Raw genomic sequence first — 20,424 nt, 5'->3', positions numbered from 1 at the left:
TCTATCTTTAAGAAGAGATTTTAGGGGCTATGTATTTATTTTTATTTTTGATATTCACATACCACATCTCTTTATCAATATTTTCAGTTTATTTTAAAGACCCTGATTTGCTTTTTTAGGCTCTTCTCTAAAGACAATATTTAAAATATGCTCTTTCTGGAGTTCCCAAAGTGGCGCAGTGGTAATGAATCCGACTAGGAACCATGAGGTTGCGGGTTCGATCCCTGGCCTTTCTCAGTGGGTTAAGGATCTGGTGTTGCCGTGAGCTGTGGTGTAGGTGCAGACATGGCTCAGATCCTGTGTTGCTGTGGCTTTGGCGTAGGCTGGTGGCTATGGCTCCCATTAGGCCCCTAGCCTGGGAACCTCCATGTACCCTGGGAGCGGCCCTAGAAAAGGCAAAAAGACCAAAAAAAAAGGGTTCTTGCCGCATAAAGAAGGTTTTTTTAGGATACTTATTAAGAATATCCAAAGCAATCTACCTTGATTTCCCACTAAACATCTTCCATGGGGTGCCAAAGTCACTTGTTTTCTTTTTGCAAATGTGTGCTTCTATTTTTAGCTCTAAGAATTTGTGATAGGTAAGAAAAGTTTCCCAGTTGTTCCTGAGTGATTAGAGAATGAAGGATTTACTAAGGGTTTAAAAGAGTTAAAAATAAATTTACCAGTTATAAGACATTTGAATATGTCATATGTTAACTAGTATGCATTTTTTGCTCTAACCCTTGAAAATACTCTTAAAGATTGGTCTCAGACAAGTCAAATATTTAGTTTTGGATGAAGCTGATCGCATGCTGGATATGGGTTTTGGACCAGAAATGAAGAAGTTAATTTCCTGCCCAGGAATGCCATCAAAGGAACAACGTCAAACACTTATGTTTAGTGCAACTTTTCCAGAAGAAATTCAAAGGTAAATTTTTTTCTTCTTAAAAATAGTTCCTATATATATGTAAATACTTTTATGGAAGGATAAACAATATGAAAATCTTATTTTTGAGAGATTTTCTTTTTTAATGTCTGCAGCCACGTCATGTGGAAGTTCCTGGACCAGGGTTTGAAATCACACCACAGCTGTGGTAACGCCAGATCTTTAACGTACTGTGCAACAGTGGGAACTCTGAGACTTACTTTTGTAAAAATTTAAGATTATAATTTAGGAAGTTTAAAAAGTAGGAGTATTTCTAAAAAGTTTACAATATATTTTTTGTTTTTTTACATTAATTTCTGGCTTTACATTAGTATCACATTTTATTAAAGTGTGTGGGGGGTGGATGGGGAGGGAGGGAATGAGAGTGTATGAGCATAACACCTAGCTAGGATTTAATAAGTGCTTATTCAATGAAATTATTTTTATAGTTGGACCTTCTCTTCAAACTCAGATTATAGAGCTTGGGGGAGCTGTGCCTGTGTTAGAAAGTTTATATACCAATTATTGAAAGATACTTGAGTGTGATACCATATAGCATGTGGTCTGTGAGTTCTGAGATTAGGATGACACATTGCTGCTAGACTGGTGACTCTTCCTCCTGCCTGCTGGTCCCTTGGTCACAAGGAGCCTAAATAGCCAGACAGCAGCTCTTTCTTACCATTCAGTAAGATTCCTACTGCTTTCTCTGGTGGACCTGTTCTCTTGTTGGGACAAGAAGCACAGATTTCCCATGTGGGTCCCTGGGAAAGTAGGCTGCTCTTGCTTGTATCCCTTGGTTCCCAGACCCATGCATCACATAAAGATCTTTGATTCAAAGAATTGCCATGTCCTATTAAATGATGCTCCATCCTCATAAAGAATCACTTCCAAGCTGGCCCTTTAGATATTCTTTCAGCGGACAGTTCCAGTTTATCAGGCTGGCAGCTTCCGGGTATTGTGGTATGATGTGGACCCCACTGATTATAGACCTGCTAAAAGTGGGTCCCTGTGTCTGATAGAATGTTATGTGGGTTCAAACACTCCTTAAGCCCTTGGATAGTGGAGCTTGCCAGCCCTTGTTGTATCTTGTTCTTTCCTTCCTTCCCTTCCCCCACTTCCCCTTCCTCTTTCCTTCCCTTCCATTTCTCATTTTAGGGCTGCACCCTTGGCATATGGAAGTTCCCAGGCTAGTGACTGAATGGAGCTGAAGCTCCTTGCCTATACCACATGGGATTGGAGCCATGTCTGTGACCTACACCACAGTTCACGGCAATGCCAGATCCTTAACCCACTGAGCGAGGCCAGGGATCAAGCTCTCGTCCTCATGGATACTAGTTGGGTATGTTACTGCTGAGCCACAACAGGAACTCCTTTCTTGTCTTTTTGATAATAGCTATTCTGACAGTTGTGAGGTGGTATCGCATTGTGGTTTTGATTAGCATTTCCCTGATGATTAGTGATATTGAATAGCAGCTTTGCATGTGCCTGTTGGCCACATGTATATCTTCTTTGGAAAAATGTCTGTTCAGGTCCTCTGCCCATTTTTTTTTAAAAATTGGGTTGCTTCATTTGGATGTAAAAGAAACCATCAAGAAATACAAAAAGACAACCTGCTGATTGGGAGACGATAATTGCAAATAATATGTTCAATAAGGGGTTAATAACCAAACTATATAAAGAAGTCATGCAACTTAATATTAAAAAACAAACAAATTGCTCAACGTTGTAAATCAGCTATAATTTAAAAAAACAAACCTCCCCAAACAACCCAGTTATTATTTGTATTCTTAATCTCTCTCCTCAGCTCCAGACTTTGAGATTTAATTCTGTAAGAGTGTTTTGACTCTTAGATGAATTACCAGAGCAATCCATGTTCATCAAGTCCAAAATCGAACCTATTCTTCAACTCCCTCTTTCCTTTTCAGTTTTCCTTTTTGGCATTATGATCTTTGGAAGCCATAATCCGTTGAATCATGTTGATTCCTCCCTCATACTCCTTTAACTCTCTATCCTTCAAAAATATTCAACTCATCAGTTATCTCTAAAATACTCAAATTTGTTAGTTTCTTCTCTATTTCTCACCTAATTTTGGGTCCTTTTCAGTTTCTGTCTGCTCATCATAGTAGCTTTCTAACCTTTCTGCCTCCCTGTAGTCTCACTTTTGTGCTAGCAAAAATTCCAAAGCAAAATCTGATCTTTATATCCATTTATTTAAAACAAACCCTCCCATATCTTTCCATCTCCACAGACTGTCTTTCAAATTCTTTTACACATGACATAATCTCTGCTTCATCTGCCAGTGTCTTACCTGGAATGATATTTTTCTGGCCTATTTAGACAATTTCCTATTGACTGTGCAAGCCAGATTCTGTTTCTCCTTGTTTCTTCTTTCCTTCTGCATAGAATGCCTTTCCTCAGTTATCACTGTTTCACATTTTTGCTTTGTTGATTCCTTAGCTCAGGCTTCAACCTTGAACTTATTATAGATATCTATATCTATAATAGACCTCATATTATTGATTTCCTGCCCAGTGTATCTTGTGAAAGAAACTATTTAATACACTTTGTACTTTTCTTAGACTTTTGTTATGTTCAATAAATGTTAACTATTATAACACTAGATTATTATACTAAAATATTCAGTAATTAAAATATATAAATTAAACTATATAAAATATTTTTAAATGATTGTAATTTTTTGGCAAGAAATAGATTAAGATAGGACATTCATGAAAGATACAAGTGGTCAGGCAAAGAAGCTCTGCCTGTAATTACTTTTTATATAACTGTATTTATCCTGTTTATCCTGCCCCAGAGGCAGAGACCACCATATTCATCTTTGTACTCCTAGTACCTTGTACCATGTATGCTTGACACAAGGCACTCACTCTGTTTTAATGAGTTTAAAAGGTGATGGACAATTAAGAATTGCAGATGATTTCGAGCTTTGTGCCTGGATGAGAGGTTTTTTAACTCTAGAGGTGGTTTATCAACAAGTTTTTCTTTCACATTAAGAGAGCAGGTGAAGAGAAAGAAGCAGCAGTGATTTATTAAGATTCTGGGTATGCTGAGTTTGAACTGTTTTCTTGATATGCTAGGAGTGGCTAGAAAGTAAGGGACTGCTACGTGGGAGGGAAGAGGACTGCTGCATGATCTTCCTTCTTGTCCTCACAAACTGGCTCTGTCATTGGCAGTTCCCCTTCTCCCTACCCTGTGTTTCTGGGTGATCAAAGCAGGACTTCTTAATTTTATGCTGTCAGTTTGTGTGTGTGTATCAAGATGTTGATACCTTCAACCCTTGGGCATGAACATCCACAGCCTGGTATGTTTCAGCCCCTGGTCCCTTCTACCTCTTGTCTCATTTTTGTCCATTTATGCTCTACAAATACTATCATTTTCTATGTGTGTCATGAAATGAAAAGAACTACCTTGAGATCTGTTTTACTCATAATAGTTCATTTGAAATACAGTAATTTAACAACTCACATTTTCAGGAAACAATTTCTAACAATAACATACATAAAAGCAGTGAATGAAAAACAGAATTTTTGCTGTAGGCTTAAATTTAATTTTTTTTTTTTTGAAGCTGCACTCACAGCATATGGAGGTTCCCAAACTACGGGTCCAATTGGGGCTATAGCTGCCGGCCTACACCACAGCCACAGCAAGACCAGATCTGAGCTGCATCTGTGACCTACACCATAGCTCATGGCAACGCCAGATCATTAACCCACTGAGCGAGACCAGGGATCGAACCCACAACCTCATGGTTCCTAGTCAGATTCGTTTCCACTGTGCCACAACAGGAACTCCTTAAATTTTAATTTTTAATAAAACAATTCCTGCTTGTTGTAGTCTGATACTTATCTTAGTTTAGCTTACTTTTTATTATAGTTATATACACATTTTATATCATTTTGTGTGGTCAACAACACATCCACTTGAAATTACTTATCCATAATTCAACACAGACTTATTTACTGGTTAAGTATTTTACAGAATTTTAACTGATTTTTGAAAGTAGTACTTGGATAATTTAAATATCCACCTTCTCTTATTATACTAGTTATCATCTGCCTTATTAATATTGAAGTAACACTTGGCAGGAATTCAGTGAATATTATGAGTATTAATGGAAGAAGATAAATTAAGGAATACTCTTTTGTCTTTCAAGGTTGGCTGGGGAGTTTTTAAAATCGAATTATTTGTTTGTTGCTGTTGGACAAGTGGGCGGAGCATGTAGAGATGTTCAGCAGACCATTCTCCAAGTTGGCCAGTACTCAAAAAGAGAAAAACTTGTTGAAATTCTACGAAACATAGGTATCTTACATTGATATGATTATTATTGTCATGATTTTGATTTTTACAGAAATGACTTTTAAAAATGACTAAGTATTATTTGGCATGAGTTAAGTTTTCACTGTTTCCTCTTTATCTAAAGCTCTTTTTATAAAAGGTATTACAGTTCGATTTTCTGGGTAAATTATATAGCAGTATAGTCCTTTCTCCTTCATAAATGTTAAAAGTAGGAAACATTTGAGACTTTGTTTAACAGTGTCTGACCAAAAACTATTCCAGCAAAAATATGTATATTTTTTGTTTTAGAAAATAGAAAGGATGGGTAACATATCTTTACATCAAGCTCTGTTTACTCCACCAAAAGCAAAATCTTTTTTGTATTTCTAGTTCCCAGGTTTTACTTTCTAAGGCTTCCTGCATTCATAGATTCAAAGAGTTTTAGCACTAGAATGGACTTTAAAGATCTAGTTCTGTCCTTCACAATGTTGATGAGAAATCTATCCCTTCCCCCCCCCAAACAAAACCCCCAGTTTTTATAAAAAGTTGTATTTCTTTAATTGAGATAGCCTTAGTTTGTGCCTGGAAATAAAAATTTCTAATATGGCCATTGTAATAAATTTTGGTTATCTCACAAACTAAGTGTACTTATAAGCAACCCTCATCCTCTGATTTAGTAAATATGTTTTAGTTTGAATGTCGGTGTTGGGATTGGGGAATAGGAAGGCAGGAAGCTGTCTAATTTCCAACAATGAGGGGAAAAAAGGTTGGTTTAGAAAGCACTTATTAAGTGCTTCCAGTCTTCAATTTTTGTTGAGTTTTATTAAACAAAACCTTTTTAAAACCAAATACTCATCTTGAGTTTGAGAAATGTTAAGTTGCTTCACGGTATGTTTCATAACATATACTCTGGCATACAGAATAAAAATAGTAACTGCTATAGGCAACATATTGTTCTTAATGTTTTAAATATGTTGACTCATTTAATTCTTAAAACAACCTTCTGAAGTGGTTTTGTTATCCCCATTTTAAGAATGAGGGCACTGAAATACAGAGAGATCAAGTCATTTACCCAGTATAAATTAAAGCCCCAAATGCAGAAGGAGATAAGTAATGTATGGTTTTGCTAAAGTTAGAGCACATTTTGATATAATCACTTAAGATTTTTATATATGAATTTATGAAATAAAGTTTATTTTGAGAATAAGCCTAATGAGCGTTTTTCGAAAGTGTTGGTTTCCCTTTGGGAAACTTTTGAGGTTAGCACTATTTGTATACTTCTTTGTTATTTAAACTGTTGAATGTTTTGTAGTTGAGAGTTCATTATTCTCATATTTTTCTTGTTGTTGTTGTTTTAGGGCTGTACCCGTGGCATATGGAGGTTCCCAAGCTAGGGGTCCAATCAGAGCTTCAGCTCAGCCTACACCACAGCCATAGCAACGCAGGATCCGAGCCATGTCTGCAACCTACACCACAGCTCATGGCAATGCCGGATCCTTAACCTGCTGAACAAGGCCAGGGATCAGACCTGCGTCCTCATGGATACTAGTCAGATTCGTTTCTGCTGATCCACAACAGGAACTCACTCTTTTTTTTTTTTTTTTTGACTTTGCACAGAGTAGTCATCCAGTATATCCTCATATTTTACATATTTGTTGTTCATATAATTTATCTCCTTTTCTAATATTTAGCTTAAAACTTCTAACTCTCCCTTTCTGCCTTTAAAATGTGTAGATTTCATTGTTTCCTAGTATTAAAACCAACTGCCTTTTTCATAATTTTAAATGAACAGGTGTCAAAGATTTTATTAAGCTCATTAATTACAAAGGGAACTGGTAAGATGCTATAGCCAGTACAAAGGAGAATTCAAAGAACACATGTGTAGGGTGTCAGGAAGGATGTAGATGAATTTACAAATAGATGTAAAAATGGTCAGTATCCACAAAGCAATAATCAGTTATATTTGAGGGGAAATTTGTATTTGCTTTTTTTATTTTTTATTTTTTTTAGGGCTGTACCCATGGCATATGGAGGTTCTCAAGCTAGGGGTCGAGTTGGAGCTGTAGCCGCTGGTCTGCACCACAGCCACAGCAATGCTAGGTCTGAGCCACGTCTGCAGCCTACAGCACAGCACACAGCAATTCCGGATACTTAACCCACTGAGCAAGGCTAGGGATCAAACCTGTGTTCTCATGGATGCTAGTCAGATTCATTTCTGCTGAGCCATGATGGAAACTCCTGGGATTTTTATTGATAAGAATCATTTGCCTTGTGATCACTTGCAGTAAGGATATAAAAGAAGACAAGACAGTAAAAAGGCATGACAGCCGTAAAGGATGTGTTAGTCAGTAATCATATTTGCTCATTTCGAAATGTTCAACAGTTTTCTGACAGCTTGTATCCCCGCATGATTACAGTAATCTCAGAGATTGTCATTGATCACAGGAAAAGCAGGTCTCATTATATTTGGCCTGTTTGCATAGGTGCAGCAAGACTATTCCTTAACAGCATAGGCCTCCTTGAGTTTGTCAGATCTAGAGCCATACAGTATTGAACAAATACTGAAGTCACAAAATTAACTTCTATCTAGAAGTTTTCTTAAGAAATCTGAGATTGAACTTTTAAAAGGCCTCTAAAGAAGGGAAACTAAGTCTAAGAAATTCTCTCTACCATATTTCATCTGCAGTACCTAGAAATTTGAGTGATTCCTCTCTTCTAAAGTTCTCCAGATTTTTTAATGTAATTCTTATATCATTGAATCTGTTATCAGTCTCTGTTGATGATTCTATCTGCTTCTGGGATAGTCCTAAAAATCATACTTAGTCCAAAGACGTCTACAAGTTTACTAAAAATTATACTTAGTCCAAAGATGTCTGCATTGTTGACTTACAAGTTTCTGTCCAAGACTATTCTTTGAGATATCAGTAGTTTGAAGTGCCTGCAACAGTCCTTTTCCACAAGACTTAGAGTCTGCTCTTTGTTGTAGAAAATCTGATCTGTAGTTTTATAGCAAAGTCTTTGGACAAGCATCAAAGCAAAACAGAAACTATCGATAGTTGATGGAGAATTGATGATCATTACTGATCATTGTTAAATATGAAAGATCTGATGAGGGATCATAATAATAATGCTACAAATAAGAAAATGTGATTGTTTCTATGGCATGAAAAATAAAGGTAATAAAACCATTCCTCCAAAATTAAATGTCTATAATGATGATGATTAGACCTATTTTCAAAGAAGTACGTGAATGGTACATCTGATTTATGAAAATGAGTAGACATAATTTTTATAATAAGAGTATCAAGTGAGTAGATTAAGCATAGAAAAGAATCTAGTCATCTATATTTTTATAAAATGCCATGTGTAAATCTGATATCCATTCCATTGAGAACTACTGGATGCCAGGTTCAAATTAGAAAGAAATAAGATTGTAGACAAATATTTTAGTAGTAGATGAAATCATGAAAGCACAGTACTTAACTGTTGTATCAAGCAGTGTACCTCCAGGCCTCTGAAAAATGCAGAAAATCTCTATAGTTGTTTCATAAGTGTTTTGGTCGGAGTTTCTACTGAAGGTTAAAAAAAAAAAAAATTTACTAACAAGAGAATTTACACAATTCCAGGGATTTCCCATAAAGTACACATTTTTGAAATGTATGAATAACATTTTTCCTATGCATTTTAACCTAGGGAAAGCTTAATGTTTCTTCTTTTTTTTTTTCCGAATGCTTCCCTTTATTTTTATTTTTTTATTTTATTATTTTTTGTTGTTATTGCTTTTTACGGCCACACCAGTGGCATATGGAGGTACCCGTCAGAGCTACAGCTGCCCGCCTATACCACAGCCACAGCAACATCAGATCTGAGCTGTATCTGCGACCTACACCACAGCTCACGGCAACAAAGATCCTTAACCCACTGAGCAAGGCCAGGGACCAAACCCGCAACCTCATGGTTCCTAGTCGGATTCGTTAACCACTATGCCACGACGGGAACTCCCTAATGTTTCTTCTGATTTAGCACTTCTTATCACACAACTCTTAAAAAAGTAGTAACACATTGAACAAGCTTGATTATTTTTAGCCTCTCTTTTGTAAGGTGAAATAAAAAACTTCTCTCCTTTTTCCTGGTGTTCTCTAGGAAACCTCAAAAGTAGTTTAGGTGGATTTCTCTTTCTAAATATATGGTCTGGTCTTTAAAAAGGCAGTATCAAGGGTTGTCAGAGGATAGTAGAACATTTGATTTAGCAAAGAAGCATTGGTGACTGAGAAGTAATACTTAGTTACCAGTTTAACTGAAGTGATAGTAAAGCATTTAAAAATAAACATAGAAGGTAATGTGATTATAAAGAATGATAGCTCTTTCATAAACAAGGGATTTTTTTTTCTTTAAATAACCAAAGACATAATAAAGTCAACGGCATCTCTGCTATATAGGCTGATTACAAGAAAGAGAAGGAATAACTTTTCACATTGTAAGTAAAGGCATTAAGTAGTAAATCAAGAAATAGTGCCGTCCAAATTGAATTTTGCTAAAATTTAACATATTTCATAGCTTTTTTGAAGACTTGTATATTATAAACCAATGCACATAAAATTCAATTTCTAAGATTGGTGCTTCATTGTGCTTTTTTCATGTTCTGGAGCAAACTGACAACATAGGACAAAATGAATCCTCCTCAGAGTCCCCTAAGACCCTGTCAAGGAGTCTGTGAAGTAAAAACAATTTTCATAATGATATTAAAATTATTTTAACATGCAGTATGTTCCAGTTAATATTTAAATTTTTCTTGGCTTTAGTTTTTAATATGGTAAATATCAGTTATTATACCCACATAACTGAAACATTGGGATTGTTGATCATTTTTTAATAGTTTAAAGGAGTTACAGATGAAAGTTTTGAGAGCCACCACTTTAGGGAAAATGTATTCTTTCTTTTCTTGAAAAACAGAAGTACAAATAATTTATATTTCTTGGTCAATATTACTCATAGTGTAGTCTCAACCACTTATGTTAATTATTATTTTTAACCATAGTAACTTCTGTTTCATAGAGGAAAGTAGAAGCAAGGAGGGACAGTTGACAGATGTCATACACAAACGTTTTAGCTAACTACCAGAGATCATGAACTTCCTGCACTACTTTCTATACTACACATATCTTTTATACTTAAAGGAGCAAAACTGAGTATGTTCATTAACATGACCTAAAGGACATAAACTAAGTTAATTACTGAAAATTCTATCCTATATTCAGTGGTTATCCATTAATTCAATATAGTCTACTATTTTAAGTTAACAAAGATCTTGGAGATTATCTTTTAAGATGACAGTATACAAAATGGTAGATACTGTTGAACAGTGATTCAGTTTAGTTGAAGACAGATTTACATTTTCATACTCATAAACATTATGGAGAAAATTAATTTAACTGGCAAATCTCTACATGTTAAGAAAAACCCAAGTACAGTAGGATATGTGATTGTTTTATACTTAACACTGATAAATTGGTGAAAAGATATGTATTTTCTAAACCAAAGTTACTAAATTAGTCTTATTTGTCAAAGTATTTCTGCTTTAGTTCCTATAGGAAGAATTTTTAAAGTTTAATATGAAGTATTATAAATTCAGTTTTTTTTATTTTCAGGGACTCTTAGGAATATTTATTTCTATAAATTATTTCTATATCTATGTAAACCAATTATAATTGTGCTCCTTTAATTTCAGAGACTTTATAATTCAATTTGTTGATATTCTCCATGGGGTATTAACATAACGATTATACACTGTGGTAGATAAATCCCTTTCTGAGTTACAGTTACATGAAGAACTTATAGCTTCAGTTCTACCACTTCAGCCACAGGTCAGGAGTGAACATAAAAATATAAAAAATTATCTAGATAACCAAAGCTAGAATTCTTTTTAGGTTCTTAATTGATTTTAGTTCATAATGAACTAATATAATAGACAAAGGCTAACAAAATGAATTCTTTATTATTTTTCGCCCAACAAAATAGGTAGTTAAATTCATTAATGCATTTATAAAGATGACCAAATGGTCTGATCGTAAAACTAAATTTGCAGTTATTACTGACACCAAGTGGGAGTATAGCTTATTGTCTGAACTAGAACAAATACAAAATCAGTAGAGAAAAAAAAACTAGAGAACATATCAGTAGGGTTAAGTTTTCATTGCCATTTGGGATTTATACCAGGAGCCAAGAAAAATGAGCTCAAAGCTTAAGCAGCGCAGTAGTATTATATGACTCTGTTGGATGAATCAGTTTCAGCCTTGGGCATCTTGCTAGATGACATCCAAAACTGTTTAAAGGTAATTTTTGATAAAACATGAAATTATTACTCTCTAATAAATAAAATGTCTATGTCTCCAAGATATAACTTCCTTATTATTGCAGAAATCAGTTGCCCTTTTGATTTTCTACCTAGTTGTCTTTACCTGAGATTTAATTAAAATAACCTCTAAATCTTCTTTTGTTGCAATCTTCCTATCTCAGTTAATGTAAGTTCCATTCTTCAGTTGCTCAGACACAAAATCTGAGTCATCCTTGATTTCTTTATCCAACTTACACATCTGATCTATTAGTAGACTCCTTTTTTTCCCTAGCATCAAACTATATCAGAACCCATTGGCTGCTCAGTTAAAATAAAGATCAGTTCTTTTCACTTTGCTCCAAACTCAGTGGCTTTCCTTCTCAAAGTAAAGGTCTTTCAATCATTTTCAAAGCCCTTCATCACAGGGCCTCTGTTACCTCTCTGTATTCATCTCCTCATTTGCTTTGTTGCTTACCATACTCCAGTCACACTTTGCTCATTACTGTTCTCCACACACACCAGACATGGTTCTGCCTCACCATCTTTGCTTTTGATAGTCTTTCTGCCCAATGTAGAAGCCATATCGGGGGTGTCTTTTCTGGTTTTATGAGCACATCAATAATACCCATGCTTTAGAGCCTTTGTGTTTTTTCTTCCCTCTCCCTTGTAATTCTCTTTCCTCAGATATCTGGATAGTTCACTATCTTATTTTAGTAGTATTTCTACTCAGATGTTATCTAATTAGAGAGGGCACATCTAAAGTAACCCACTTGTCTTTCTTTTGCTGATTTTTTTCCTTTCTAGGACTTAATGCATAATATTTGTTTATTACTTGCTTCCCCACAGTAAGTGCAGGGGCTTTGTTTTATTGCTGTACTTTCAGCACCTTAGAGTTGTTGCTAGTATCTGCTAGGCACTAAATATTTGTTGAATAAATGAAGCCAGCTGATAGGGAGATGGGGAAGTGGGATTATGAACAGTAATACCTTCTTCCTTCCATTAAGGCTATAAATTATCATCTCTCCTTTCTTAACATTTTATGTATGTATATATGTATGTCTTTTTTAGGGCTGCACCCATGGCATATGGAGGTTCCCAGGCTAGGGGTCTGCACCACAGCCACAGCAACACGGGATCCCAGCCATGTCTGTGACCTATACCACAGCTCATGGCAACACCAGATCCTTAACCCACTGAGCAAGGCTGTGCCCTCATGGATGCTAGTCAGATTCATTTCCACTGAGCCATGACAGGAACTCTCTCCTCTCTAACATTTTATAGAAAAGTTCCTTAGGTGGCAAAATCTCTGGCTTGTGCATGAATTTTAACCAATGTAATACTTTGAGGCAAGAAGTAAATATTCTTTAGTGCATTAAGACCCTGGAATAAAGGTATTTAATTTTCCGTGTGTGTAATATAGCTTGGAGATTAAGTAGTTTGAGTTAAGAGGTAATGTTGGAACATGGAATATTGTAGTTTGTCAGCCCTGAGATGTTAGGATGCTTTTATTGTGAATACTTCTAACAGTCAAGGTAGGATAAAAGTTTGGGTGATCTTGGGAGGTAAAGAACAAAGGCATTTATTTATAGAGAGGGAAATGAAGGGCCTGAGACAAATGAGGAGCTGCTAAGAATTGGCAGGTAGATATCATTTATCTTTCCTTAAGTCTCCACTTCTCAGATAGCCTCAGAGGACAAGGGCAAGCAGATTTTCTTAGCCCTAAAGTAGGAGAAAACTCCTTGACACATTCATCCATTCAAGAAATACTTGAGGAGTTCCCGTCGTGGCGCAGTGGTTAACGAATCCGACTAGGAACCATGAGGTTGCAGGTTCAGTCCCTGCCCTTGTTCAGTGGGTTAATGATCCAGTGTTGCCGTGAGCTGTGGTGTAGGTTGCAGACGCGGCTCGGATCCTGCGTTGCTGTGGCTCTGGCGTAGGCCGGTGGCTACAACTCCGATTCAACCCCTAGCCTGGGAACCTCCATATGCCGTGGGAGCGGCCCAAGAAATAGCAACAACAACAACAACAATAATAACAACAACAACAAAAGACAAAAAAAAAAAGAAATACTTGACTTACTATCACCTACCAGGCCTGGGTCTGGGTTTGGGAGTACAATTGTGAATGAGACAGTTTCCTGCTCACCTTACCTTTTTTTCTTTTCCCAATTTTGTAGTTTGAATATTAATAATCATTTGTTGTTTGCAGGTGATGAAAGAACTATGGTCTTTGTAGAAACTAAGAAAAAAGCAGATTTTATTGCCACTTTTCTTTGTCAAGAAAAAATATCAACAACCAGTATTCATGGGTGAGTAGATAAACCTAATTTCCTAGTAAGGAGGTGATTTGTCTTTGTCATTTGTTAAGAAATGTCAATATATTTAACGAGTATAAAATCTTAGAATTAGGATTCAGATTTCCTAGGATCTAAACTGTTATTCTTCATCTTCAAGTTTTTTTGTATTTTATTTTAAAAACTTTTAAAATAAATTTTATTGGAGTGTATTTATTACAAAGTTAATTTCAGGTGTGCTATAGCAAAGTAAATCAGTTATACATATACATGTATCCATTTGTTTTCAGATTCTTTTCCCACATAGATCATTAACACAGTACCGAGCACATTTCCCTGTGCTATGCAGTAGGTCCCTATTTTTATATATGTATGTGTATATGTCCGACTCAACCCCCTAATTTACTCCTCCCCATTTTAAGTTTTTATAAGAACCAGTGGTAGGGATGGGCAAGTTAAAGGTGTATCTTAAATTCCTCATTATGAAGAGTGGTAGCTTCTCAAGAGAGATCATTAAAGGCTCTCTGATCCTTAGATCTAGGTGTTTCTTCAGTTAAATCTAATCCTTCTGATGCCTGACATTTTGTAAATTGGAGTCTTTAAAAATGTCATGTTAATAGAATTTCTTTGACACTTTACTAGTAGACCTAAAATATTAACCAGTGAATATGTAAAATTCAGATATTATACTTTTAAGAAATCAGTAATTTGAGAAAGCATTCTAATCAGGTAGGTGTATATATTTCGTCAAAACTAGAAACTATGAATGCGTAAGATTTGATGTTTGTCATTTTGAGTTTGTATTTTGGCTCTTTGTATTATATGCTGCCCCACCTCATCTGCAAATGGTGATAACTGACCTAATCCTGAAGTATTATTGTGAGAATTAAATGATGGCTTGAAATGAATTAGTGTAATGCTTAGTACGTAAGAACTAAACATTAATGTTAAATGCTGCTAATTTTACCATTATTAAAAAAAGAAACTTACATGTTGAACTTTAATGGTTGTCTTTAATAATTTTCTTAAGAACTGTGCTGATACATACTTTGTTTTCTTTCAAGTGATCGAGAACAGAGAGAGAGAGAGCAAGCTCTTGGAGATTTTCGCTGTGGGAAGTGTCCAGTTCTTGTTGCTACTTCAGTAGCTGCCCGAGGGCTGGATATTGAAAATGTTCAGCATGTTATCAATTTTGATCTTCCTTCCACCATCGATGAATATGTTCATCGAATTGGGCGTACGGGTCGCTGTGGAAATACTGGCAGAGCTATTTCCTTTTTTGATCCTGAATCAGATAGCCATTTAGCACAGCCACTAGTGAAAGTACTATCAGATGTAAGTTTTTGATTTTTAAAACTGAATGGATAGTGTTCTTACCTTCTCATTGAAAGTAGACATTTTATACGTATGTATATTAAGGAAAAGTAAACTGTTCCAGTCTTTGAGATTTTATGCATACTGAATATGAAGTTAATTTTTTTTTTTTTTTAAGGCTCAACAGGATGTTCCTGCGTGGTTAGAAGAAATTGCATTTAGTACCTATGTTCCTGGCTTCAGTGGTAGTTCAAGAGGAAATGTGTTTGCATCAGTTGATACTAGAAAGGTTAGTCGAGGGGAAAAATTCAGAACTTGAATTATTACTCTTTTAGTTACCCTTCGTAAATGTCATGCTTAATATTGCCAAATAACTATAACATTTGGTAATTTATCTAAGCCATTATTTTCATAACTAGAAGATTAATATTTCTCTGAAAAATTTATGTACATACTTAGTTTTGATTTTAAAGGTGAGGAATTTAAGATTTATGCTCAAATACCTTTCTCTCCCAATTTTTTTAGGGCCACACCCGTGGCATATGGAGGTTCCCAGGCTAGGGGTCTAATCGGAGCTGTTGCTGCCGGCCTGCACCACAGCCACAGCAAGACCAGATCTGAGCTGCATCTGCGACCTACACCACAGCTGACGGCAGTGCTGGATCTGCAACCCACTGAGCGAGGCCAGGGATCGAACCCACAACCTCATGGTTCCTAGTTGGATTGGTTTCTACTGAGCCACAACGGGAACTCCTGTAGGAGTTCTTTATTTTTGGAATTCTGACCACATTGTTAAGTAAGATGAAATAATAGAGATATGAGTTGCTTATCTTTTCTATTGTGTCAGTTTATAGGCAACACCACCTTTATATAGAAATAATGAGCATACTAATCATTAAATATTTATGCTTATTCATTGAAATAGAGAGCTTTGTTTTTCCACTTGCCAAAACTATTGACTTTAAAGAAAAGATTTTTCTTGAAATATTCTGTGTACTTTAGACTTCCCAGGTTGATATGAGCCTTTTTGTTTTTGTTTTTCCAAATAGACTGGATTCAGTGAGAATGAAATTCTGTATATACATTGGGAAGACAGGGTAGAAAGCTTGAGTCCCTACTCTCGGGCTGGGCAATGTAACTTTAAAGCTGCATAAAATTAAATTTTTTGTTTGTTTGTTTGTTTTCAAGAATTACCAGGGCAAGAGCTCTTTGAACACAGCAGGGTTTTCTTCTTCACAAGCTCCCAATCCGGTAGATGATGAGTCATGGGATTAAAGCTAAAACAACCTTCAAGTTTGTGGCACAGTTTTGATGCAGAGAAGAAAATAGTTTTGATTTTTGAGTTTTTAGCAGGAGTGTGAAATCTGACACTCTTGTATCTCCTGTCCTTCTGTTCTTACTCCTACCCTTAAAAAAATGCTTACTGACTAGTTATGTGAAATGCTAAAAGTTACAACGTTGCAGTTACTGATACAAGTGGTGTTAACTGGAAAGATTAAAGCATTCTAAATGTCTTCCTTATTTCTAGTGTATTCTTCAGGGGTTTTAGACATATTTCATGTCTAAATGTTATGTCTTAGTACAGTGTTTATTGATTCTATAACAAACAGTATAGGATACGTTTTTGGTTAAAAGTTATTGGGCCCCATTTTTACTTAATAGGAACCTTTAGGCAACAATGTATGGTGACATGATTTTCATGACGCAAACAGTGAAAGACATAAGGCTAAGTAGGTAATTTTGATTTTTAGATCATCAGATATGTGGTGAAAATGGTTAATTGTTTGCAGTGTGAGCTCTGTACTCAATGACACAACTGTATTTTTACAGGGGTTCCTTGAAAACAAAGAATGAAATGCTTTTTTCCCTAAGTTTTCCAACAGCACTTTTTAAAAAAAATTTATTGGAATATAGTTGACTTACATCCAATAGAACTTTTAATTTTCTTTGCTATATGTCATAGTTATCAGCTCCTGCCTTTTGAAATTTTATTTAGTCTTATGAAACCTATGAAGTGAACAAAGTCATATAAATTCAATGATATACATTGATACACAGTTGTAATAATGAAAATCATCCTTTGAGCTCAAACTATGTCAACAAACAAATGCTTGTTATTCTTGCTGTAATTAATTTTTGATACTTTAATATTGAGGGAAAGAACTGATTTTTTCATTTACCATTATATATATTTACCCTTATTATGTCTAGAATGTAGGAAATTCTTTTTTTTTTTTTCTTTTTAGGGCCACACCTGCAGCCTATGGAAGTTTCCAGGCTAGGGGTCGAACCAGAGCTACAGCCACAGCAACACAGCCACAGCAACACCAAATTTGAGCCACATCTACAACCTACACCATGGCCACAGCTTGTGGCATTGCCAGATCCTTAACCCACTGAGCGAGGCCAGGGATCAAAGCCACATGTTCATGGATACTAATTGGGTTCTTAAGCCACCGAGCCACAATGGGAACACCCAGAAATTCTTAGTAAATCATTAAATGAATGAACTAAAACATTAAGACATGAGACAAGAGCATCGTAAATATCAGGGGGACAAAAATAATCAGTTTTGAGTGGATGTTATTTACTTAAAAATATCCCCAACATATGTCTTTGTTATAGGGATTTGGTTAATAAATGAGACATCACATTCGAAAAGAGAAGTATTCAACACATTTTGTTAGGTAACTAGTTAGATGTCTACCACATGTTGTATTCAAAATAGTTCTCTGAATTATATAAAAAACTACAACTACAAAAATACAGCTAAATATTAAACCTATGAATTGTGAATGAGAATTGACATTAAGCTCAAAGGACAAATAACAAGGGAAACAACAAACATAATGATCATAAAAGAATTAGCTACTTATATAAAAAGGTTAAATAATAGACATGGGAAAGTATTACTGTGACTGCACTTATCAGTGTGTAGTTCTTCATATGTGGATATGTAGAATACCAGTAGACAAATGTGCAAAGTACAGACAGCTCAAAAAGGGAAGTTCAATTAATAAAAATACAGGAAATATTTAACTTGCACTATTAATCTCACTTTTGGGAAAGCCTAAATGAATGAAGGTGTTCACATTGTTCTTCGTAATATCTGTATGTCTTGTCTCTTTCAGTATGTTTTATTTACAAAGAGCACTTATAGCTCATCTCTCTTTTTTTTCCCATTTCCTCAAAGAGCTTCTTAGTTATAGCCTGCTTACCTTAACATTTTTATAACATGCTTGATTTGTCAAGTTTTCCATAATAGCATTATTTAAACAGATGTAACAAGGGAAAGAAAATCATACACAATCCTACAATCATTACAAACCAACCGCAAATGTCCCAGTGTTCAATTACTTTTCTCATTTCTAGGTATAGAAAATTTTCTTTAAAGAATATCAAAGTAACAGATACATATGTAATTAGAAAATAAAATTCCACAGAAAGGTTTATAATAGAAAGCAGTATTGTGTTGCTTCTCCCTTTCTTTTCTTTACAGCCGCACCTATGGCATATGGAAGTTCCTGGACTAGGACTGGAATCAGAGCTGCAGCTGCAGGTCTGTACCACAGCCACGACAACACCAGATCCAAGCCGCAGCTGCAACCTAGCCACAGCTTGTGGCAACACTGGAGCCTTAACCTACTGAGCGAGGCCAGGGATCAAACCTACATCTTTACAGACACTGTGTCAGGTTCTTAACCCACTGAGCCATAGTGGGAACTCCCGCTTACCCTTTCTAAATTGCTGTTCCACATCCCACAATCAAATACCTTTAATCATTTATGATGGTTGGCATATATTTTGTTTTTTTGTCACACCAAGTTTAGACTTCTATTGACTTAGTTTATGGGAGATAAAGATCACTTACCTCACTTTTACTTCCTTAGTAACTATTATTTCTTTCCAATTTTATTGAGATATAATTGATATACATCAGTAAAACTGGAGAGTATAAATTTAAGGTGTACAACATAATGATTTGCCTTATATTAATATTGTGAAATGGTTACCAGAATAAGTTTAGTTAGCATCCATTATCATATTTGCAAGAGCTATCTTGTTTTCTTTTGTTTTCCCAAGTGTTTTTTAATAGTGCATTTTCTGTTTCACTAATACTTGTTTAATCCTTGGTATTTAATCTAAGAAATAGTTTTTTACATCAAGCATTTTGTTACCTGCTGCTTTGGCGTCAGAAATCTTAAGCATTTATCAGTTCATAAGTTGTATGTATATTGAATGCTGGCTTTAGTTAAATTCAGCAATGTGTTCATTTTTGTGTCTTTCCTCCTAGTCCCTAGAGTTTAGTGCCCTCTCCTCTCTAACTTTTCATCAAGGCCTGCTTTTAAGAGAAGGCATACGTTGAAATGTGAATAATAAAGCCTAGCTTTTCTTCCCTTGAATCCTTTGCATTTTAATGAGTCAAAGATTCTGGCCTAAATTTACTAACTGGGAAGCTCAAATGGTGAAATATTAAGCATCATCGCTACAACTGAAGTTTCGGGAATAATGGTGATGTTAGTAGCGAATGAAAGTGAAGAGTGGTCCTGATTTCAGGATGCGTACCTGACCTACCTACTCCATTTGTCTGTTAGGGTCTTGGGGTAGAGTAGTCATAGTTTTCTGTTCAGCATTGATGACATTTCTTTATAGGACGGCAGCACTGCTCAGATGTTTCCTCCTTCCACCATTCCCCTAGCTTTACACTTTGCACTGTTTGTATAATCTCTTCATTGGTCCCCTTATTGGGGGAGAGACAGGTTTTCATTTTGTTCGGTTTGTGTGTTCTTTATAGATATTTTAAAAATATGTTGAAAATGGCCCTATTAAAATTACAGCCACACAGTAGCATGTGTGATGCTGTGGTTGGCTCACTGTCAGCTTTAGAATCACTGTGCTCCACGCCAAACCGGGAACTTATCTCCTTTGTAAACGTCCAGAGTGGACTCCTATTATTATGGCCCAAGACCCCAGCAGTGACGTAAGGCGCTCTTTTACAACTTGCTCCACAGAGAGCCCAGCCTCGGCAGTCAGACGGCCCTGTACAGCAATGGCCACCTTGAAGCTGCCAGTGCTGGAAAGCAGCTTCCGCCTGCTCTGGACTCGGAGCTCGCGGAGGCGGCTTCTGGGGTCGGCCCTGAGGTGGGGGTCCTTCCATTTTCTGGACCTGGCAGCACTCGCTCGGCGGCTGGGAATGAAGCTCCCGAGGGCGTGGGGTGGCGGGAGCCGTCCCCCAGGGCGGAGCCGGAGCTTGGCCGTCTGGGACCCGAGGGACTGGGATGA

General features: G+C 36.1%; 1 protein-coding gene across 1 annotated transcript in view; it reads left to right on the top strand.

The window, feature by feature from the left end:
- DDX4 (DEAD-box helicase 4) overlaps positions 1 to 16,657 on the top strand; it is a 104,709-nt gene extending 88,052 nt beyond the window's left edge. Inside the window, exons 16-21 of the mRNA XM_047759146.1 lie at positions 741 to 907; positions 5,079 to 5,224; positions 13,743 to 13,842; positions 14,892 to 15,162; positions 15,320 to 15,430; positions 16,330 to 16,657. Coding sequence (XP_047615102.1) covers positions 741 to 907; positions 5,079 to 5,224; positions 13,743 to 13,842; positions 14,892 to 15,162; positions 15,320 to 15,430; positions 16,330 to 16,416 — 882 coding nt within the window. The 3' untranslated portion in view covers positions 16,417 to 16,657. The remainder of the gene's footprint in view (positions 1 to 740; positions 908 to 5,078; positions 5,225 to 13,742; positions 13,843 to 14,891; positions 15,163 to 15,319; positions 15,431 to 16,329) is intronic.
- The last annotated feature ends 3,767 nt before the right edge of the window (positions 16,658 to 20,424 follow it).

The sequence above is a fragment of the Phacochoerus africanus genome, chromosome 1, assembly GCF_016906955.1.
Source record: "Phacochoerus africanus isolate WHEZ1 chromosome 1, ROS_Pafr_v1, whole genome shotgun sequence".
Lineage (NCBI taxonomy): Eukaryota > Metazoa > Chordata > Mammalia > Artiodactyla > Suidae > Phacochoerus > Phacochoerus africanus.
The sequence above is the reverse complement of the archived record's forward strand: the minus strand, read 5'-3'. Positions and strand labels throughout refer to the sequence as shown.